The sequence below is a fragment of the Labrus bergylta genome, chromosome 2 (assembly GCF_963930695.1).
Source record: "Labrus bergylta chromosome 2, fLabBer1.1, whole genome shotgun sequence".
NCBI classification, from domain to species: domain Eukaryota; kingdom Metazoa; phylum Chordata; class Actinopteri; order Labriformes; family Labridae; genus Labrus; species Labrus bergylta.
The window spans coordinates 18044301-18068846 of record NC_089196.1 but is presented as its reverse complement, the minus strand read 5'-3'; the positions used below and the strand labels follow the sequence as shown (position 1 = coordinate 18068846).

At 39.0% G+C, this 24546-nt stretch overlaps 1 protein-coding gene across 3 annotated transcripts in view; it reads left to right on the top strand.

Annotated features, from left to right (window-relative positions):
* The window catches only part of kank1a (KN motif and ankyrin repeat domains 1a), a 54667-nt gene that overhangs the window by 13407 nt on the left and 16714 nt on the right, over positions 1 to 24546 (top strand). For 2 of the 3 annotated variants that reach the window (XM_020651370.3, XM_065947710.1), the window contains exon 2: positions 15347 to 15476. In XM_020651370.3, the coding sequence (XP_020507026.1) occupies positions 15440 to 15476 (37 nt within the window). In that variant the 5' untranslated portion in view covers positions 15347 to 15439. Of the gene's footprint in view, positions 1 to 11205; positions 11293 to 12301; positions 12349 to 15346; positions 15477 to 24546 lie in introns of those variants that run through there. The other variant, XM_065947712.1, reaches the window with a different exon arrangement.

Here is a 24546-nt window from a genome sequence, read left to right as displayed (position 1 = left end):
CACCACCACCACCACCACCTCTTTTCCTCTTCCACACACGCATCTTTTTTTTTATCTCCCCCTCTCAGTGGAACCAATCATTTAGCTCCCACCCTAAAGGGATTAGTAAGCACTCTCTCTGCCTCCCTCTCCCTCGTCCCAAACTTCAGCCATTTCCTTGTTCCTTTTGGGATTCTGCTTCAAGAAAACACAAGTGGTTCATTTCAATTGAAAGCTTAAAAAAGAGAACATTTGGAATGAATGAGGAGTAAATGGAGTATTTTCGACTTTTGGATCTTCTGCTATGAGTTACTGTCAGTGTAATCTGATGGATAAAGTGACCCTTATCTGTGCTCAGTGCGCACATGAACTCTAAATAAACTCCTTGTCGCCACTTTTATTTGTGCCTCAGCGCTTGATCAGCAATAAAAGCAATGCTTGATATCTCTGATGACTTGACATTGAAGCCCTCTATCAGGCCAAACCTCTGATATCATCACCACATTAAGCAAGTGTAGTCCTGACAGTGCCATGATAAACAATGACGCCGCCTGAGAGCAAGCTGAGAAAATCACAAAAGCCAGCCGGCGTCAAGGCCAGCTGGGGACAAGTGGGCAGCAGATGGACGTGAATATATTTTACATTTCATTTAAATTAGATGTTTTTCTACTGAAGATTTTTAACTCACAGACAACCCAGCTGAAATAAGAAACTTGGCAAATAAAGGAAATACGTAGAAATTATATAAAAGCCTATAGTTGCACATAAAGGTGAGACAATGAATTAAATCTTTGTGTTTCAATAATGGACTGTGTTTGAGTCCGTGTTGTGTAAAAACTGAATTCATAGTTAGGCCGGAATGTGTCAACGGTGAGATATGTAAAATAAATGTGTATTTTTTCTCTGGTGTAGTTCCCTTTTGAACTGATTTGTGTTTTTGAGGTTGAGTACCCATTTGAACCAAAACTGGTTCCCTTTTTGTAATGCAAGTGTTACTGCCATAGAAAGAAAGTCAAGAACATGAATTGTCTGTTTAATAGAGTTTTTATAGGACACTGTTACCTCTGCTATGGAGCTTAAGTTTCCGCTGCCATTTCTTTGAAACTAGAGTTAACCCTAACCCTATTTACTCCTGGCTCGTAATTGTTTACAAAGCATGGATTATTCTTTAATTGTAGTGAATTTGAGCTCTCGCCCCCCCTAATATAATGGTAGGGGAAACACTGAGATATGTTGCCCCTTGTGGTGGGATTGGATCATATCAATGATTGAACAGGTGATCGAAGGCTGTTTTTCCCCCATGCCGAAAATATTATAAATAACACTTGAGCAGTGCGAGACAATGTCTGCCAAATTCTTTGCATAAAAACACAAATGATGACTACCAACCAACTACACATTTGACATTAACAACACCGCATGTAGCATGGGACACATTGTATCTTCCTATTGGATCTGACTTCCTGCAGCTATGTTTTTCATATGCCATCGACCAAAACTTGAGTATGTGCTCCTTTTGGTAAAGCTTTGGTGTGGATGTGATTTATATTGTGATATTAAAGATAAGATAATGGGCTCAGTTCAACTGAGTATTATTTTTGTGATTGTCACAATAAACACAGAAGATCACAAGAACAGCATTCCCTATTTTGGAGTTGATTTGTGTTCAGGATCCATTTAAACGGTGTTACTTGAGACTTCATTTTTTTTTTTTTTTTTTTTTTTTTTTTACAAATACCCTTAAAAGACCAAAACCAACAGTTGAATCATAATCTCTTTATTTTCATTTTTTGACCAGGTTTAAAGGATGACCTCCCATATTTACAAGTTCTTCTGCCACCTGTTGATCAGTCAGTTGCAGCCCTCAGTTAATGACATTGATCGATGCAGATTTTAATCAATCGGAAGACAAACTGCTTTTAGAAGCCAAGCTGTTAAAAGATTCACATTCAATGATAAATGGAAACATCTTTTGAAAAGCTTGTTTGGTGCCCATGTTGTGTTGGAAAGCCCCTGAGGCTGGCAGGTTGTTGTTGCTCTGCTCCCTGGTGATGCTAGGCCATCTTTTATTCCCAGGATCTGGACCATGACACAGCTGGTACGGCAGCCCTCAGAGATAAAAAAAGGGGGATTGCTGATTGTTATATAGATTTCCAGCGCCTGATTTTCAATTCAAAATAAGCCAATATATATGTTTTGTATTTTTCAGAAATTAGGTTGTAACATTTCTTTGGAAGAGGGGTACGATTACTTGATTTTTTTACTGACTTTACCTTGATTTTCTGTCACTGTAGGCTCCACCATCCAAAGAGAGAGACATGCTTTTCCAGTATTTGAGGGTTTGAATTGTCAGGCTTATAGCTGCTGCTTTTCTTGGAAGATGTAGTTGCTCTCGAAATGGCTTTACCTTGATTTTTCTGTCACTGTAGGCGCCATCATCCAGAGAGAGACATACTTTTCCATTATCAGTTGATGGCAGGGTATCTGGTTGCACGCTTGTGTGACAACTTGCTTCAAAATCCTGTGTTGTCCTCCTTTCAAGTCATTGTGTGTCCTCTCTTTACATCACAGCCCTGCCTTTCCCCTGAAGGTAATTGGTCTGTTACTCATTAACACCATAATTAGACAAGCAGCTCAAGTGTCTATGTTGACCCTGAACAAAAACAATCTAATGACGACGGTTGAAGTTTGTCTTTGTCTCCAAAAACATTCTCTACATATTTGTCTGTTCTAATGGACATGTGAGCTGGCGCAGAAACTCGCACAAGTATACCAGAATATATTTTGTTTGGATATATGGAAAAGTAAGGATTCCCCTTGCAGGTGTTGGGTGTAAAACTTTACTAAGTTTCTTTCTAGAAAGTGTTTTTAGGATATTTGTCTGTCAGTGTTTTGTGGGCTTCTGTCTGAGTTAGTCTTTAGTTAAAGCGCAGTGTTCCCTGCTCTTGTCACTTTAATTAGCTTGTAGTTCACTGTGTGGCTGCTGTCAGAGTGAAGAGGGCACATAGTGGATCTCACTGGTCCATCTCCAAAAGGTCAGCGGAGTGGGCTCACTTGGCACAAAAGCAAACACTGGAGCACTTAAGGTTGGGGAATTTCTCCCACAATGCCTCTTTTGAGAAAGCTGACAACAGAAGTGAAAGCTCTGGGAGTGTAAGTCTCTTACTGGAGCTTGACAATTCATCTGCAGGTATCTTTAGACGAGGATAAGTGGCAATTTTCTTTTGGCTCATTAAAAAAAATAACCTAGAGTATCCTTTTATCTTTCCTTTTTTTTATTCCCTTAGTATATATTTTGTATTTCTAAACATTCACTTAAATGTATTTAAGGTCAAATGAGGGTTAGATAGCTGTAACTTCTCTATTGTTGGATTTTTACGAGTATAACTTTACTTGAAATTGATGTTAAACCTTCTGCAACACCTTTATGAGGTGATGAGGGGTGGGGTGTTTTCACCAGCTCATGGCTCCCCTCTCCGCCTATGTGACTCCACTCAAGAGCTGAACAAATAAGAGGCTCCAGCCTGTCCTCTGGTCAAGTGCAGGCTGGACAGAGGACAGAGGGGGTTGGGAGAGGAGGCAGATAAGGATGTGGAGGGAAAAATGATAGAGGAGCATGTTGGTAAAGAGAAACAGGAAGTGGGAAAGAGTGGGAGTTTCAAAGTGGTCCAAACTAGAATGAGCAAGTAAGTGAGGAAGAGTAGAATGATGTTGAGAAGCAGAGCTAGAATAACTACAAATGCTTTATTCCCTAGAGGTTTATTTATGTCTCTTTTTTTTTTAAAAAAAAGCAGCTCAAAATTTGACAATCTTTGTAAGTGCAGTTGCTAAAATTACCAGGTTTTTGGGACTTGTAAAATCTCTTTGAAGGTTCACACAACAGGCAGTTTGATGTTGAGCCAAGTAAAACGGAGTGTTTGAAGCTGAAGCTATTTTTTTGCATTAACGAGAACCGTGAGTCCGCAAACCTCAATCTGCAGTTTTTATGCAATAAGTGTCTAAAAATTGAATGAACTGTATTTTCACAGCTGTAGTAGGAGAAGAGAAAGTGTGAAGCTGCAATATGTAACGGATCATTTATTTTGAAAAAAAAAAAAAAAAGAATGAAACAAATCAAATTTTAAGCCATCTTCACGTTCAGCGATGACTAATTTCTTCAGATAGTTCGGCATGGATATTGTAAAGTCTATATTATTGACAGATTGGTCAGGTGATTGTGAAGAGTTTCTGCTTCTGTAACTTTAACATAGAAAATGATCTGCTGCTGCATGTAGAGATGAAAGGAGCATTTCATGATATCCTGAATGTGATTAAGGAAAACAAAAGAATTACAAACCTTGAATAGTCCTGCCTGTTTTTTGTTTTTTTAACAGAGTTACATGCTCTCTGTATCTGATCCATCTTTTGCCTCCAGGGGGCGTTGTTGTCAACAGAAGGAATCACATCGTTTAAAGAAAAAATGTCTCTCAAAGATTGTGTGTCCTAAACTGAGTGGGTCAAATCCTGTGTCACTGCTCAGGGTAACTTCCCTGCAGCTGATTCGTGATATAAAGGGCTGCTGTAGTAACAGTGATTCAAATATAATCCTTTGAAGTTTGAGGAATAATAAACACCTCAGTGATAGAGCAGAGGGCAATATTTCTTAAACTAAACAGGACAGTAAATTGCTCATTTGGAGTGCTTTGTTGATGAGGGATGAAAAATGTTATACTTATTCTTTCAGGGCTTCATTATCCTAAACAGTTTAGGTGCCAGCTATAATTGCACTTGCTTCAAAGTCAAGTGTCATAACTTTGAACAAGCTTAAGGCTATATCTAATTCAGCCAATTAAAGATGGCACAACTGTTTATAGCACTTTGCAAAAAAAAAAAAAGGGTTTTGTAGCTCGTCAGAAAATGTCAAGCAGCTGATTTCTTTCCTACAGACTGAAAAGAGTTAGTCTCAGAGCAATAAATCGTAGGTGGAGCTCAAGGCTGCAGTGCCAGTTTTCTAGGCCACCAGCCTCACCAGGCTGTGATCCAACAGAATAAATCATTTATTCAGATCAACCACATCTTCACATATTTTGTGCAAGATACTATTGAGCCCAGCTGTGTGAGATACCAATGTTTTTTTTTTTTTTTTTTTCCATCATGATATTGCAGCCTGAAAAGTCCAACTTTAAACGTTCAGATCTGCTATTTTTATCAGCACCAAATCCTTCTGAGAGACAATGAACCTCTGGAGAGCAGCTGCCAAGATAAAGCACTGTCTTAAAATAGAGGCACAGCTTGAAGACACCCCTCTAAAGTGTGCTCTCCACTCCTAATATTAATGACAAGGCTGACAGCAGTGTTCATAAGTGGTCATGTTTATTTTTATAGAGACTAAAATGTTCTCAATCTTTTAATAGACTGTTTGTATAATCTGGTATTTATAGCCTTTTCTTTTTTTTCCCTCTGACCTAAATAAAAGTGCGCTCCCATTGTTGATTACAGCTCATTTTTGTGTAAATGTAATTGATTTATTTTTTTGGCACCTGCAGTTACTTGTCTTTTGTAAAATAAACACTTAAGTCACCCGATGATAAAATGAACACTGGACAAACTTCTTTCACTTTTTCTTCAGATTAAAATGAATCTTTTTGAACATATTTCAAATATGTTTTAGATTTAGATCCAGGATTCTACATATGTCTCACAGACGGTCCAAACTTTTCTCCGTAAACTTTAAATCCTCATTCCTGAAGTCATTTTTTTTTTTGCTGGGGCTCTTTAAAGTTGGTTCCACAGAGGAGGTCAGACAGAGGAATGAACATAATGACAGTTGTACTTAACATCATCCTCATTTTCAATGTCGAGCCAAGTGCTTATCCAATGCTATGTTTACTGTCATGCACAGCAAAAGCTCTGCGGCTGCTACCAGCGGAAAAATAGCACCGAGATGAAAGTGATGGAACCAGAAATAACTTGATGTGTGATTATACAGCCACAGGATTGACTTGAAGGTTCTCTCATCCTCTCCCATTATGGACTGCTGCGCTGTTTCACTGCGCATGTGTTAGTTCAAACATAGCCTAGTTTAAACGTAATTTCTAATTCAGGACAGAGTAGTATACTTACAATGTAGGTGTTCTTTGTCATTCCTCCAACTTCAAAACAATGCGCCATGACAATCGTATTTAAAGGACCACTTAGGACCTACAAGCTAGTTGTAAGATTTGAAATGTTCTGCCTTTGTTGCAACTATCTGAAGTGGTGCAACACCTCAGATAGTGCAAAAAGTCAGTCCTTAATGAGTTGGTGCAACCCAGTGGTGATCTTTGTCTGAGCAGGTTATACTTTGTTGATTAAAAATGTAACGATCATCTTTTATTCAAAAATTGGCAGAAGACATTTATCTAGTGTTTTTTTTTTTTTGGATAACTGTAGAAAGAAAAACTATGGCAATGTCAGTTTTTTTCTTCTATTTCATTAAGTAAAACATCAATACATGTGCCACGACACAGATCCTGTTCGTATGAAAGAAAAACGAGCGCAAGAGGTGGAAAACTTCGGCTAAACAATTAATCCTTAAATTCTTCCCTGTGCAAATTGAGGTTTTAAATCTTGCAAAGATTTTATAGCTCCCACCTGGAGATTTTTTTTTTCTGCATTTTTCCTCTCGCGTTAACACGGGGTTTACTTTTGCAGCTTTGTCTTGTCAACTATTTGGAAGCATTGCAATGTCATGTGGTGCAGATATTTGTGGGCCCCTCCCTCTCCCTCGGGATGATTTGAAAAACCTCAGTGAGACTTTATCTTCTCATCTTCCTCAGTCACTAGCATAGACTCTATTTTGTACATTAAGTTGACTAATAACATTCACATCAGCTGTACTTTAAGTATTGTACTAATGATCGAATGCTGGCATGCTAATACTGAACGGAGATGGTAAAAATAGTCATTCTGTCCCTTTCAAACGTTGTTGTTATCATTATTGTCTCGTTAGCATTTACAGTCTCACAGAACTGTACTGTAATTACATGTTGTGTCAGAATAGCTTGGTCATATCCCTGATGATGGCAAATCTTTACTTTTATCCTTTAGGTGTTGGTGGAAGTGTTTCCTTTTCTTCTTCTGACTTTGTTACAGTTAACTCACAAAACACCAGACAGAAATCCTTGCGGTCGACTTTTTATTCCTGTAAGTTCCTCCCTTCTCGCGTGGATAATTGAAAGGCTTTGAGGGAAAGATCTCCAGGGGTGAACTCAGCAGGCTCGCGCCGGACATCAAAGGGAAACGAACTGTCGGACAGCAAAAGCCAGGGTCAATACCGCAGCTCGCACTTCCATACAGTAGTGAACTACAGTCCTGAGTGAGGCGTGTGACCCGTGTCTTCTCCATAGTCGGCACAGCAGCGTCTCCTGCAAAGCTTCAAAGTTATTTCTTAATGAGGGCCAGATGCAGAGCTGAGACAACAAGTAGCCACTGCTTGTTCCGCAATTAAACCAACACGCCAAAATACCAACACACACACACACACACACACACACACACACACGCACACACACACTTCTACCCCGTCATATTTTTCTGCCACCACAAATATGCTCCTCAAAAAGACACCTGTGCCCAAAATGTTGAAAACATGAAGTGCTCTACACGCTGCTGCTGCACACACACACACACACACACACACACACACACACACACACACACACACACACACACATCCTGCTTTGATGCTCACGAGCCCTCACTGATGCTCTGAAAAACAATATCCCAGTTTCTCAGCAGGCTTTTTTCCTCCATTTAAGCCGCAGCCTGAACTTTTATTAGGGGAAAAACCAGCCTGTTGAATATTCAGCGCGGTGGGTTTGCAACCTTTTACAGCCCTATCTGTACTATCAAGCTGTTTACTGTTGACACACATGTTACCAAATCTGAACTGTGTGTGTGTTTTTTAAACAGTGGAAAAAACTGTCACACCACATCCACTGAAGTGAGTTTCTTTATATAATAAACAAACGAGTCGAGACATCCTGCGGACATGAAGCCTACATAAATGTTTTGGCAATAACAAAGTAATGATTTTTAATCAACAGTCGAATCATTTTGGATCTGATTTGTTTTAAAGGAAAAATTTCACATTGGAAACTGTCAAACATTCACATTTTCGAAAGTTATGTTTTTTTTCATTGAGTTTATATTGAAAGCAGCAAGCCTGAACCCTTTATCCCACTGTTGTTCCTGAATGGGTTTGTCATCATCAGATGAAGTCTGAGAGATAGAACCCTGCATTTAGCACTTCAAGCTAAAAGGACCAGTGTGTTAGAGTGAAGGGTATCTAATTGCAGAAAGAAACATGATATTCAGAAGTATGATTTCATTGATATCATCACCTGAAAATGATGTTCTTTTTGTTACTTTACCTCAGAATAGACTCTATACGCCCACAGAGAGAACTAGTTTGTTTTACGATTGCATGTTGCACTGCCATAGTTCTACAGTAGCCGAGAGTGGACAGATGAAACATTGGCTCTGAAGAGGCTCTTCAGCAGTGTTTGCTATTTTTGTGGCCACTCATTTTGTTTCAATCTGCTTTCTTTCCACATCACATGCCAATAATTCTCTGCACTTCATTTTTTTCCCCTTTTTTGGTAAGGGGATTTAAACATGTAATGTTGTCTTAGTTCTGTGGAGTCAGATATTTGAAGTTGGAGAATATTTCCTTCCCAGGATTAATAATACAGGATCATTATCATCAAACACCAATCTTACTCTGTGTTTAATTGATAAGTCATCAAGTCAACGATACATGAATATCTCTTTTCCTAAAATTATGAAAATAATATTTAGAGACGCACCGACCCACTTTTCTTCAGTTCCGATCCGATTCTTATACATATGCACCGATACTTATTCAGATATTTTGACATCATCACTAATAATGTTATAGTTGGTAGTATGAGTAAGGCTACACAAAGCTGTAGTAAACCCAGCATTGTATTGCATTGTGCTGGCTATACATACAAACAAGACACAGGAACAAATGTAAGGTTTTCAAATTCGAAGTTTTAAACTGAAGTGTAAGAATCGACTTTTGAACACATAGAGAGAGAGCTGTTCCATCTCATCTGAATGTTGCCATGGAGACAATTTGTGGGCACTTCTTACAGTTCAGTCTGAACGTCTTTCAGAGTGGGTCTGTGTGAGTGGAGGATGTTTAAAGTGCGACGCAATCTTTCTTGACCGGTGACTTGGATCGACACCGTCAGTCCGATACGCAAATTACTTCAATATCGGACATGATACTGATAATAGATCAGCTTGGTCCCATCTCTAATAATAATAATAATAATAATAATAATAATAATAATAATAGATTATTAGACACTGGACATTAGTTAAAAATAGAAAGATCAAAACGCCATAGAAGGAACACGCCAACAAACAAAGCATCATAACACACAGGTTTCAACAGCAACACTCTCTGTTGTACGTCGCTTTGGATAAAAGTGTCTGCTAAGTGAATTGTAGAATATAAACCACGTATTAAAAAAAACAGCACAATCAAAAATTAAAGCTTGTTTAAAGCTCGCACGCCCCATGTACAGAGGCTAAAAGTCCTCTGTTCAGCGTCTGTGGGTTCGAGTGTCGCATGTCATCCCCGCTTTGGAGAAGACTGTCCCCCCCATGTTCGGTGCTTTCCTGTTCAGTGCTTAAGGATTTTACTACTTGATTTTTCAGTACGAGCTGAAACTTTTATTTCGGTAGATCCAGTTTTTGATAAAGGACTTTTGACTTGCTTTTTATCGCCTTCTATTATAATTGTATTTAGGTGAACTATCACTGGTTATTTTCATGGTAAAGATTAAAAGCACGATATCTAACTGTGTTTTCATACCTGTAGTTTACATCTGTGTATGTTTGTCTTGCCTGTCCATTGTGTCATTCAGGCTCTGAGTGTGTCAACCACAGACACACGCTCCTCGTTGTGGAGAGTAACCTAACCTGAGTCACAGTAAATCAGCAGACAAGACACATGCAGCTCATGTCTCTCTGAAAGCGGCATGTGTTTCATATTTATATAACCTCAGGGGAGGGGCCAAACAAGTAACTCTGGTTTATGTCTTCTGAAGCTGTGACGTCGACTGTTTGTTTTTATTTCCGTTTATGTCGTACTCTTTGAGTCTCACTTAGGTTAGCTTGTTAAAACTCTTCCTGTCCTGTTCTGTTGAGAGTTAATGGTGAGTTTTTGTTGAGCGTTTGTGTTTCCCCTTAATGTAAAGGTGTCTTTGTAAAGATTTGGATTTCTTTTTAATGGGATATACTTATAGTTTGCTTGTAGTAAGTTAAGGTGCTATTTGGCTGTATCTGGTTTCAAACCAGCTAATCACTGCTATGACATTACAGCAGTAACACACTTGATTTAGACATTTACAAAACGTTGCTCCTGTCAACATTTCCCTACAAATTCATATCAACTGTGTGTATTTAAAGGCTCTTTGGAGGTATTCCAATGAACATTAAATCATTAGATAGTATGCTAGTTTACTAACAGTAAGTGTGTTTACTGTCTAGTATGAACTTTTGGAGTTCCACCCACACGGTAATAAAAAAGAAAAAGAATTGGAGGCACAAAACACATCCCCCTGTATAAACCTATCAAAGTTATATCACTATGCATCGGTATCTGCGTCTAATTTGCACCATTCCAGTTATTCTAATGGAAAGACACATTTTTACAGCTCTACTTCACGGTGACTAAATCTTAATACATGTCCAAAACAAGTTTTTAATGTAAAATCTCTCTCAGGATTTAATTTTACCCCTGAATTCACTTTTTTTTTTTTAGAGTTTTTTTTTTTTTTTATCTTAAAACCTCTGGTCATGGGCTCGGTAAAAGACTTGGTCATTGATGTTTTTTTCTTTTTACCTCCAGCACTCTAGAGGGATGAAGGGGTCCTCAGAATACTGCTGTTGGTTAATGTGTAACTATACATGAAAGCTTTCCATTACGTCCTATTGTCTGCTTCATTAGCTGTGTTTCAGCCCTCAGTTAAGAGTTCAGCGATGTGAGGAGTGACCGCCGGTTTCTTAATGGCATTAGCTCGCCATGTCCTTCACCTGGAGGCCCAGCACAGGGGTCAGTTCGGCCCCAACAGCCTAAAGTCCTGTTTCCTCTTATAGGACACAGATCGTTTGGCTGTCATCTGAGGAAGTCTTCTAATCTTAGCCAAGAAACTTATCCCTCTTGCCCATGAGAGCTGCTGGTTGTCAGGCGTCTTTTGGACTCAGTCGTGTTTGCTACCTGCGTACTGTGGGAACAAGTTAGAATGAGAGTTACAGGTAAGCTGCATGAACTGATAGAAGAGCAGATTGTTTGAAGTTTAAAAAACAAAGAATACACCATATCAGATCCTGCAGCTTTACTCTGTGCCACTATACTAACTTTTTTCACTTTAAACCTCACTTTATACCGAGGCAAAACATTGCTGTTTTTTAAAGAATCTACTATTAACACACATGTTGGATAAAAAAGTACCAGAAATGTAATGTAATAGGCCTCAGTGACTGTTTTTAAATAAGAAGCTTTCCATGTGACATTGAGGTCTCAAAAAAAGAGCTTTCTTTGAAGTGAGTCCACCCAGTTTAACTCAACTTAGTGCCGTGTCGGCTGTCAGATGTGACAAACAGAGCAGAGAGAGAATAATAAAGTGCAGACTTATTCTTCAAATTATGATATCTTTTATTATGTTTTTGTCAATGGTGCTTTGATGATTTTTTTCCCAGTTTTATATGCAGTCCATTGATCAATCACTTCATTAGGTCACATAAGATAATCTATCAACCACTACACCCTTTTTTTAACGCTTCCTTCAACTATGAATTTTACTCCAATTAAAATCTCTTGTCTGTAGGATCTGGCCAAGACATCCCAGTAAAAAAAAAAAAGAAAGAAACACAACAGGAAGAAAGGATCAAATACGCCTAAATCATCTTTGAAAATGGGATCACAAATCACAGTAATATGTTCTACGTAAGAGAAATAGTAATGACAATAAAAACAAAACAAACAGCTTTAATAAACAAAAGTAACAAAGTACATTTTCCCCGTATTGTGGTTATCAGCTTTGTTTTTAATTTAGAATTTATTGGGAGACCCGCTCATAGCCGTTGAAGAGGAAATAATTAAAACAATGCTTAAACTTTTCAATCCAGCAACCATCACCATCGTTATTTGTCAGGGTTTTTTTTTTTCTTTTTTTTTTTCAGTCGGTTATGCCACTTGGATGACAGACTTTTACATAATTTTTTATTTTATTTTTATGTGACACTTTTGTGCTCCTTCCTTCAGGTTTGTGTTTTGGCATCACATGGAAGAGGACACTTGGGAGATGTTTGGTCAGTCTCATGTTTGGTTCATTAGAGATTTGTGCATGAAGTTTGCAAGAAGAGCTTGACATTACTAATTCAGTTGGATGTTTAAGTAAACATGTCCGCCAGCGCTGCACGTGAACATGAAATATTTTCACTTGCTTTGGTAGACTGGGATTATCCCCGAGGTATTGGCATGTGGGTCGCTGTGACATGTCTCTCAGTATGTAAATAATGTTGACTAGCTAATAACAACAGCATAAAGTTGCTGTTCAACACATTAAAAGCATCTTCACTCTGTGGGGCTTAAAATACATTGCTGACCTCATTCACTGTTTGTACTATAACCACGGGTATTTGTTATCAGGATTACATTCAAATTAAGGGACCAATTTTCATAAACTTTCCTGGAAGTATTAAGCTTTGCTTTTTTCTTTTCTGTAATTTTGTCTCCAGTAGTAGTTGTGTGTTTGTAGTTTGTTTGGGCTTTGAACATAAGAATGTGATAACAGAAGGTCTGCAGGTGGGTGTTAGGGGCGGTGAGAGCTGGCATGGAGGGGGATGGCTAACTGTCACGCCTTCCCGAGGTATGATGGGCCTAACTTGACAAAGCCCGGATGAAGGGAGGTGCCCACTTGATAACCCCCGGTAATGTGGTGTAGTCTCATGGTTGGGTTGAGGGGTCATTAGAGGCCATGCGGAACGCTAGATAACATCAGCTTGCATGCCTGGGTCTGTAGGCGGCAAATCAAACCAAGAACAACAAAAATGTCTTCCTTAATAACAGAGTTTTACATAACAAACATTTCTGATAACATGTTATTTTTTAACTCGCATGTATGTGATTAACTGGTAGTTTTCACAAATGTATGTTGCATATTGAAGATTTTTCCAATGTAAATATTTTTTTACATCTGTCATGATGATGCTTCAGATCATATTTTGGCATTATTACTATTGAATATAAAACCAGACAAACAAAGGATTTGTTCTCTTAGATTTGTACATCAAAGAAGACCAGTACTTTTGGTCTGTGTGGACATCAGCCCTCTGACACTCTGTCCTCATCTATTTGTGTCAAGAGTCCAGCTCTATTCATATCCCTCTATGTATCAAGTCTAAAATGAGTCCTCGGGATGACACACAGTTGGGATTTAGAGAGATCACCCTGATGTCATTGCTGTGCAGGTTTTTTGTTTTTTATGGGTGTATAGTGTAAACGCAGATAAACATGTGAGGTGACACAGTGACAGTGACCGTTCACGTATTTTCTCAAAGATTCTTTATTGATCTGCAGTCAGTTGTTCCTCTTAAACAGGTTTGCAGAAACACATGCACAGCACACAGTTGAGATATTGTGATGCACTTTCTACTAAAGTAGCTGGTCAACACAAGTCAACAAGCAGGACTACTTCATTGACAAGTTTAGATTTACAGGCTATGTATTTTTATTAATAACACGTTTTTAGTCAAAGAAGCCAAAAAACAAACAAGTTGAAACAAATCTACTGTGTAGATTGAATTAAGGCAAATAAGACCTTGTTTGAGTTTAATTGATTTAGTATAAGACAGATGCGGTCTTAAATTACAATCCTGAAATAATATAAGCTTGTCATTCAATTTAGTTTTGAATGAAGTGAATTGGTTCATCTTTATCGACATTCTTTGGATGCTGTTTTGTGTACATCTTTTTAGTGTCCCTTTTAGTTTTACACAAGAGGACAAAACTAAAGTGACAACACCTCACCCTCAGGCCACAGATACAGATCTCTCACTTTCAGGACAAAGAGAGCCATGTCAAGCTCTGTGCCCACATCCATCAGGCTCATGAATGACTAATCTATTTGTTTATTCTTGTTTTAACCCATACCTGTAATAGAATTTTTAGCATTATTTATCCGACCCGGTAAGCACCATTTGTCACGACCAACAACCTTCACTTACTCAGTGCCCTTTTGAATGCACTTTGGGTGTTGATTCCTGTGTTTTTTTTTGTTGTTTTTTTTGTGCTGAGCTGTGAGCTCTTTTACACAACTGAAGTTCCTAACAGATAAATAAAGTTATTTGAAGTTGAAGTTATGATTTAATGCAGGTACTAAACTGCTTTAATTTTCAGTCTTCGTTGCCTACTTAGTTTATTTTCTGATAATTAATACTTTTGTCAGATATTTTGAAGAGCCAAAAATAGTTTTTACTGTTTGTATTGGTTTGCCAGTAGAACTTATTTACATGATTTTATTTTTCTAACATTAAGTGACTATCACTAAATTTACAATTGAACCCTTTCTTATTTTACTGAGGACCTTAAAGGACACTCTTTAAGACCACCAGGGGGCCTAGGTTCCTTTTAATTAACCAATGTTCAGCTGGCCAGAGGCTCCAAGGGCCTGGGCCTAGTAGTCTTGCTGGTAAATAGAGTCTGAGGTCACACAGTATAAAAAGAGCCGGACTGTATCGACTTTGTGAGCCAACCTTGTCTGCATCTTTGCTCCACCAGATGCCCCACTCTGCAGCCCATGAAGTCAACTTTTTCCCCTGGTGTTGGCTCATTTTTATTAGAGGAGAATAGCTCTTTTGTTCCTGCTCATAATGTGTTCTTTGAAAATGAGCAGGCTGGTGCACACAGGACCTCTATGTTCATAAATGTCAGATGCAAAGACACCTGTGAAAAAAGCAGAGGTCAGTGTAGTCACACACGGCCTTTGTTAAATCTAAGACAAAGTACACGTCAGATGGAGACATCTTATGAAGCTTTTTACCCCCTTTTAGATTAAAGCTAGAGTAAAACTACTGCCCTGAAGTCCTAAATGAGCAAAGTGTTTTGTAAGGAATGTTTCTGGTTTGTGCTTTTGATGAAAATAACTTTGATTCAATTTTATTTATTAATCACAACATGTTGATATAACAATAATGACCTATATACAGAACTCTCAATTACAAATATCTTTTTATAACTGCTGCTGCCTAACTGTGTGAAACTAACTGGATACGTGAGTAAATGTTTCCATTTTGTGTTTTGTCTCAGTTTGCAGGTTGCATGGTAGTCTGGACTTGATGCATGGCAGTTGCATGACCGCAGTAGGTCTTGTTGTGGGACTGAGAGTGCAGAGCTGCAGCCATGGCTCAAACCATTCATATGAACGGCAATGGCCCAGGTAAACAACCCTTTTTGTATTTATGTATATTATTCATGCATCTATTGGAAAAGTTAAAGCATGTTCCAGTTGGTGAAATAAGTATGTTTGCTTTTCACTAATTCTTTCACTTATCGTCCCGGTCATCCTGGTAGACGGTTCACTCCACTGTGTTGGTTAATTATAGCGTACTTTTTCATGTAAAATGATACGGTGCTGCCTTGTGGGATAATGTGTGCTCGCTGCTTATGCTCACTAAAATCAACATAGGTGGCTAACAAAACAATGAGGCTAAATGTGGATTAGGTTTCTTTTTTTTTCAGGCTTACATCAGGAATGTATATTTAACTGCTGAGCTCCTACATCACACCTGCCTCTGTCTAAACACCATACACAAGTGCACAAGCTATCCATTTCTGAAGTCACTTAGTCTCTTTTTGAAGGGAATTTCTAAATGAGTATACATCAATGAAAGTCTGAGGGTTCAAATCACTTTATTTAGTCTGTAGTAAATGTTTTTTTTTTAGGTTTGTACATTTTCTGAGTGCATCAACAGCAGAAGGCTGCATGGTGGTGCAGTGGTTAGCGATGTTGCCTCACAGCAAGGAGGTTCCTGGTTTGAATCCCCATCAGACAGGGCCTCTCTGTATGTAGTTTGCATGTTCTCCCCGTGCGTGAGTGGGTTCTCTCCAGGTACTCTGGCTTCCTCCCACAGTCCAAAAAGCTGCTTGTCTCTGTCTTTACAAATAAAACTTGATTGATTGATTGATTGATTGATTGATTGATTGATGTCAGCCCTGTGATTGACTGGCAAACAGGTCAGGGTGTACCCCGCCCCTCGCCTTTCTTTTGCATACTTTTGCTTAACTATATGATATTGCCAATGTCTGGAAAATCATGTATAAAATACCTGATTAAAAAAACAATATCAACATCAAGCGAACAAAACATGGTGCTCAGTATAAAAGTACTCAGTATGTTAGTCTGTGTTTTCAGTTTTCGATTATAATTTATTATACATGTGGATGAGCAATTTCAATTATTTCTCTGCCCTAGTTACATTTTTAGATATTTTTCATGGAAATCATGTTTTTTCTGGAATGATTTGCCCCTCTCAAACTTATTTATGCAACTGTCATGCTCTTAAAACCCTTTGAGTTTGTGTGCGTTCACATGGCGCACATACAGAGAAAGATTTCGACGCTTCAGTGTGAAATAAATGCTGTCAGCTGAAGAGGAGCAATGAACACACACCTGCAGACAGCTTACATTCCTGAGCAGACTAACAGGAGAGAGTGAAGCTTCTTACTTCCAAATCCCCCCAGGAATGCACAGCATGCAGAGCATACGCTTTCAGGACACTTAAACGCCCCCGGCGTCAGTCTGACAGCAACGGAGATAGATACTCTGAGATAGATATAGTACCTTTTTTTTTTTTTTTAGAATGGAAGGAAGTTCACATGATGCATAGTGAAATGTGAAAAATGCCAAGGAATGTTGCACAAACATCGTTAAACGCCTCCTGCAGCCTCTCTGCAGAGTTTGCACTTAACGATGTGGTCACCTGTTGCACTGAAAGAATTCAAGAAGAAAGTGAAACCTAAAGCTTTAGTGTCGGGACGATGCTGTGTGTCTAATCAGTGGGGATAGTGAAAAGAGTTGATAGGAGCTAGAAACTTCTGAGTATGTATAAATAGGGCTGCAGATCCTGTCAGCTATTATAAAGGATATTCTCGTCTATGCCATCCTCCGTATACATATTTTGGGATGCCACTTCCACTTTCATAAAGTACTTTTTGAGCTAGTTTCACATTTAGGCTAAATCAAAGCACTAATGGTCAGTAGTCGTAATAATAGGCTTCTTGACCTTAAAGTACCTCAAACGAGCAAGCTAGTGCTTGAAGACATACAGCAGCTCTAAGAGAAAGAGGAAAAGAACACGAGCAACAACTGCAGTTATTTTCTCTCACTGTATAGCCCACCTCAGACGGATGGAGGTCAGTTGCGATTTATGACTTAACATATTGGTGAGGATAAGAGCGTGCAAGCGACCAGTTATTTTCATTAGTTGGCAACTTATCGCTGTTTTTTATGTTCAACAAAAATCTGTGAAAGCAGTAAAACAATGGCTGAGAAGATTTCTTTCCCTGGATTAATCAAACGGTTCAAATAGGGAGGATTGCTCGTCTAATTTGGCGTATCAATTCATTTCAATTCAATTCATTTTGTATAGCGTCAACTCATAACAAGTGTTATCTCAAGACACTTTACAAAAAGCAGGTAAAATACGTTACTCTTTGTCTGTTAACATTACAAAAGAGCAGGTAAAAAGACCTTACTCATTGTTATGTTACAAAAAGCAGGTAAAATACCTTACTTATTGCTATATTACAAAGACCCGGCCTATCCATCATGAGCACTTAAGCAAAGCAGCAAAAGTTACAGTGGTAAGAAAAAACTGCCTTATTAAAAGGCAGAAATCTTCGGCCGGATCCCCGGCTCATGACGAAACAGCCTTCACAGGCCTAGACTGCGCCGGGGTTGGAAAGGGATCGGGGGAGAGATGGGATAAGATGCAGGAAGAGGGATAGGGAGCAAGGGGGTGGGGGGAGGCAGACCGTCCATCAACAATCCGGTGGGGAGGGGGGGGTCTGTAACTTTTCCCAAATTGGTTACAGTGGTAATGATTGGCTTTACGGCGAGCACTTTCACTCCGTTTTCTACCATAACTGTATATTCAATGCAGACAAATTCAAGTTTGTCTTTGTCCTAAATAAACCCTGTAGAGGTTGCAGAATCATCAGAGCAGACTGTGATTGCCCAGAGAGAAGTGCTCAGAGTCCACAGTGCAGCTCATTCAAGCCCACTGAAATGCTTTAGTTTCTGCTGAGGAGACACACCGAGCTGTCGCTTAATAAACCTCCATTGTGAAGTTTTTTTTTTTTGGTTTTTTTTTAACCAAGCTTACTCATTATTGACTTTCCTATTGTGTGTTTGTGTGTGTTAGTGTTTATGTAAGAGAGCGTATAATAGTGTATGTCAAAGGGAGCAGGGTGCTGTGTCTTTGTAAAGTAAACAGAATAATAGTTTGTTTTATTAACTGGACTTTCAGCGTCTATAAACAAACGAGCTGTGTGAAAAGAAGTAGGACTTGTTTGTTTAAGTGACACTGTATCTTATTGTGCATTAATCTGTTAATTGTAGAGGCGCTTTCTGCAGCCAAAGGGGCTGAAGAGTGTTTCACTGAAGGATCAAGTGTAGATGCATGTTCTATACAGAAGTCACATTGTAGTGGATTAAACGTACTGAGGCGACTACATGTCAAACATAAGGAATGCCAAGGTTCACATGGCGGTTTATATTATTTACTATGACTTTATTGTGGTTGGTTTGTTTAGTGTTGATGATGTCTTTCCAATGTTGCACATCTGTTCACTAGAAATAACAGGATTCCATGCTCGCTGTGTCTTTGACATGTCTAACTTCTTGAGCATCTAAGAGAATAGTTATTCAGGCAGCCTCAGTGCTTGCAGAGGAAGCCCAAACATTTCCTCCTGTCTGCATCATCATGTACAGAGTTAAGTTGTTGAATTTGGCAGCAGAGTTTGGAACGGCCCTGTGACTTTCTAGAAGAAGCTAATAGATCACAGTCGGTTGTTCCTGCCTCGGTTCAGTTTGAAAAGGGCAGGAATGTGCAGCTTTCATGTATGTATTGTTGTGTTTCCTGGTTTTCTTTATAAGGACGGATGTGTCTCGCTGTTCCTTGTGTTGAGCTGCCGCCGTGTGAAGTGTTGATCAAACGTTGGCACTACTTTTCTGGAGAGTAATTAGGCATTTAGAGCTCCCAGGCAGAACCAGGGAATGTCAGGCTGCTTGTATGAGACGAGGTGTGTGTGTGTGTGTGTGTGTGTGTGTGTGTTTCGTGACTTAAATGTTTGTGTGTGTGTGCTGCTTGAGCCCCCTCCACCCAGGTCCTTGCATCATGCTTCACTCTCTCACTAAGGGCCTGATTTACTAAAGGTTTGCGTGTCTTGAAACGTGTGCAAACTTGATACCACCAGCAAAAAAAAGTGCTATCTGATCTACTAACGGCGCGCAGTGAGGATCGCGTCTTTCATATGAGCAAAACAACACGCATTGTCCATTTAGTACGTTTGCCTTAATCAATATGCAATATGGGGCGTTTCTGCCCTAGCGTGCAAAATACTGGGAGGAGAAAATGCAAAGAACTCAAGTTAGTACATGCATTGCGATTCACCAAGCCTGGCAAAATTTGCTGTGATTGTGACGGTGTCTGTATTTAACACCTTTTTGAAAAGAACGTGCTAACCCAGGATTCCAGCGTTACGCACAACAGGCTGCTGTTATTGTAGGAGGAGACATAGGCACGATCAAAGAAGGCATACAGATCGCGTTATTCCCCACACATGTTAATATGTTTGGAATGAGAGCAGGAAACACCATGATTAAACTATATTGTTGCCTATATATAGCCAACAAAATTGAACATTCACAGCCTCTGCATTCTAAAGAATTTCAACATTGACATTTATTTCTTCCTATTTCCCTCATTTCGCAAATATTATATTTTAAACTGGGGATTTCCTTTTTCTCGGGCTGCGCGTCTCTCCCCCCAGCTCGTGCCCTCTGGTGCGCTCCTCTCCATAGTGCGTGCGTCTCCTCCCTCTAAAGCCCGCTGCTGCTACACTTGGATGGGGGGAGTGTCGCACCTGAGCGCCACAGAGGAGACAGCTCGCACCTTCTGCGCAATGTATGACAATTCATCTTCAAAAGATGGCGGGAAGAAAAGAGAGGCCCTGTTGAATGTCAAGATTTTCTTATAAGCCAAATTTTCTTTTTGTAATATTCAGTTTTATCTGCTATGACTCGAAAATACTGTACGTTTAATGTCTCTTCCACTGATCCCTATTTTGCGCTAGCAGTCATCCTGCTTTCAGTCCAAACTTTCCATGACTTAAACCAGTAGAACACGCAAAAACCTAACTTTAGTACTACCTGCACCTGGTGTCATTCACACAAATTTTCTTAGTATATCACCCGCAAAACGCCCATCAACCAAACATACACGCAATTTAGTACTCTTTAATTGGGATCTTAGTAAATCACAAACTGTGCAACTCTGCAGCTATGTGAATGACAGTAGAAGTAATACTTCCAACATTACAAGAACAACTCAACAAGGTTTTTGAGGTTACACGGGTCTTGCAAAACATACATACTAGTTTTGTACTTTGTCAGTGAAGAGTAGTGTTTTTAATTATTTCTCCATTAAAGACAGATCAATGTTTTTATTAATCCCATCTGTGACACATTCCTGTTTTGAAGGATCTGTTTTCGTTATGTGTCTTCATAGAGAAGAGATGTTCGCCCCAAAGCCGGGATTGGCCAATATCTCTGTTTTGTTATATAAACATGTATTCATGTTTTGCTCATGAAGATCTCACCTGAACAGATATGTGTCATTTAAACATAAATACAGTCAGTGAGACAGGCCGGTCCGGCTCGGAGAGAACATGTCTGGATTCGCTGGATTTTTTTGGGCCCGATCTACGCTCTAGTATCCAATCATTGATCCATGCTTCATTCAAAGTTTGTTGGCTGGCTGGTAGAGCGTGGCGATGAATAAATTTTACTGACAAAACAGCTTCTTTTTTTTTTTAAAATTTCAAATATGGATTTTCAGAAATGAAAATCAAGATTTTCTCTTCAACTCACTCAGACCCTCACCTTGGGCTCCGTAGTTACTATCCTCCCCACTCATTTACTTCCTGATTAGCTGGTTGGACCCACATATGTCAGAATCAGGTTTTATTGCCAAGTACATTCACACATACAAGGAATTTGACTTGGTGTATTGGTGCTAAACAATTAACAAGGAAATAACGCCCCACCCAGTCACAAAGCATTTCCTGAAGTGGCTCTGCATCACTTTTGCTGCACCCTAAAACTACTTTTTGCACTTTAAAGACAAGAATACAGCTTCAGCCTTAAACCCAAAAGAGAAACTCGGGTAAATGTATTAATCCTCTAAGGGAAATTAAGTTTGCCTTTGTTGAATCTTTATCGCTAAAATAAAAGCATAATTTGTGTTATGGTCATTCCTTTATCGTTTATATTTTTAAAAAGAAAAAAAAACAAAAAACGATTGAAATCGTAAATAGAGTTTGGTGTGAAAAAATCAAACAATTTCTTCTCAGGCCACATCGCCCAGCCCTTCAGACTTGTTACTTATTAAAAGGCCATAAGGCATAGAAAAAAGCTGTCTCTATGGGAGCATTCAGGCCAAGTGGATGTCTTCAGTCTTTATTGACCCAAACTAGTGCAGTTAGCGGGTGAGTGTTTATGAGCTGCTTGATTTTAGAAGTGAGAAATCAACCTTTTCATAATAGCCAAAAACAGCCAGATAACATTTCTGAGCCCTGGAACTTTCAGTATAACAAACAACTGGTAGATAGGTTTATTTCCGTAGCCCTGTTTATTCTGTCTCTGGGGGTAATGTGGATGTTAAAAGGATTTTGTAAGGTCTAAATTTAACATTTTACAGACTTTAGGAAAAATAAGCCAAACCTTGCTTGTATATTTTCCCTCACAGATTAACATCAAGGAGCGAGCTGGCCTTTTAACACAATATTTTAAGAGCAAACACAGAGAGTGAGGGAGCATTCAGGGGGCTAAAGTGACTGAAACAAAGTTGAAGAAAGATTTCAGTACATGCAGCACCTCAAACAGATTGTTTTGTGTGGCAAAATATGTTTAAAAAATAAGTAAAGTGAATATGTTTACTGTTGAGTGCACACACATTTGAATGCATTTAGCGGCCAAGCACATGTCTATTAAAGTAGAAGTGGCTCAAACATGTGCGTCAGTGTGTTGCAGACTTTGGAAGTGTGAACAATTTAGATTGGTGCTGCTGCCTCTTCAGATGTTAAAGTGTTTGAGTTAATCTAAAGAACAACTGTGCTCAGTCAGCGGCAGCGCATGGTTTCTGTTAGAGCGGCCTGAAAATCATCTGTGACAGATGAACAAGTGGCTTCTGGAAACACGCGTGGTAGAAAACTTTTTACAGCCACATTGGTCTGCAGATCACTTTAATGACAAAAAGAGTAGATGTTGTTTTAATGAGTATAATATGTCTGGCGGAAATGTGGGATAAAGAAACTTTGTTGACCTCAGTGTGCTGTCTTTTAAGTCGTTGACCTGACCCTTTCACAAGTTTTAATTATTGTTTTATTTCCCCAGCTCTTCTTCCCCAAAAAAGTGATTAAAATAGAATTCATATTCAGCTTCATTAATTAAAATTAAGCTTAAATTTTATGAATTCTGTTAGAAAAACTCAAGATATTTCCTACAAAAACGACCTCGATCAGCAATGAATGTTTATCGTCTTTATTGATTAAGCCTGTTCATTGATCTTTATATATTTATTATCTTTATATTTAATCAGTCTTGTAACATGTTGCATTGCAATTGCAAAAAAGTAAAGTAAATACATGTATGACTGCAGTTAATAAGGTTTTTAACCCCTGCATGACTTTTCAGTTTTCTTTGTTGTTTCTTTTGTTGTCTGGTAGGGCTTTGGAAAATCGGCAGGCTCTGATTTATGAAGCTTGGTGGAATATTTAAGTTGGGCAGTGGAAGATAAAATGACATGTGGACTTGATAAGGATCAGACTCAATAAACATGGCATTAGAGGAGGTCTGCCTTCTCCTGTAGCCCTCTACGTTTTTGTTCTGACAGGCCATCTGGCAGAGTGGGAGACAGATATTTCAAAAGCTTTTGTAACTCAGAGTGTTGTCGAATTAATTTAATTTCCACATTGTTGAATTAAACGTGAGCTAACAAAGAATGAATTCAAAATGCACTGACTAGTTTAACAACTCATCTCTGTCTGCCTGCACAGGGCTCACTCTTAAAGGAGCCTGCAGTCAGGCAGTTGTCACATTAATTTGTGGCACCTGTTTAGTCCTCTTATCACAGCCATAAATACCAGCTCTTTTCTCAAGTTTTACATGCAGCTTTCTTCATCATGCATATATGTCACCTATTTTTGTAGAAGGATATGATATGTTGTTGAAACGTATTTGTACACTGTTTCTTAATCATGTAATGATGGGCGCTGCTGCCCTCTTGGTCACGTGTGACAGAGACTGTGATCTCAATGGGTTAGTTACCTGGTTTATGAACTCAAAAATGAATAAACCTTTGTCTCAATGCATTTTCTTTTGTCTCTGTCACACAATGCAGAAAGAATTTCTAGTAGGTGGAGACCGCTTAAATACTTAGAGTGCTTTGTCATGTTGGTGGAGCTTTGTTTTTTGGGGTGGAATATTTTAGGGAAACACTTCATCCACAGGAAATTTGCCTTATGCTGGTTGTGCAAACTGTTTGAGGCCGATTGAAAAGAATACTAGTTAGTGTTGAAAGTATTGTTTTTTTTTAAACTGGAAATATAGCAGCAAATATTAACCATTTAGTTTAACAGCCAAGAAAAAACTGTTTAGTGATTTAGTAAGAATGTGTTCTGTCCGTCTACCTGCTGTGTAATCACTGTCACATTGACAGTCTAGCAGCTGGTGATAACTGGAGCAGACTCTCAGACTCTCACTGTCACTGTTGGCTCCCTGTCACTGCAGCATAACCCACTTGAGTTGTCCTGTGTTGATGAGGTCATCCCTCAGCTGTTCGGGGTCTCTGTGGTACCAGGGCGCTGACTATCACTACTCAGTGTGTGTGTGTGTGTGTGTGTGTGTGTGTGCGCGTGCGTGTGTGTGTATATGTGATTGGTCAGTGTTCAGTTACTCGTGCCAGGGAATCGTCCAACCCAGACAGCACAAGACGGTGACTGTGCTGTCTCTGAATTTATTTATACCAGGACAAAAACAGGATGTGCTTTTACCAGGGCAGTGCAGGAGAAAACATTATATCTGCTTTGTCTTAAAATGTAGACCTATTTGTGAAAAGAGCTTATTTTATATGCAAAAAGTGTCAAGAATGCATTGTCTTAAAAGTTGTAATCATCTTTGAATAAGTACTTAAACAAAGGAATTGCAGAAAATGCTGCAGCCCCAT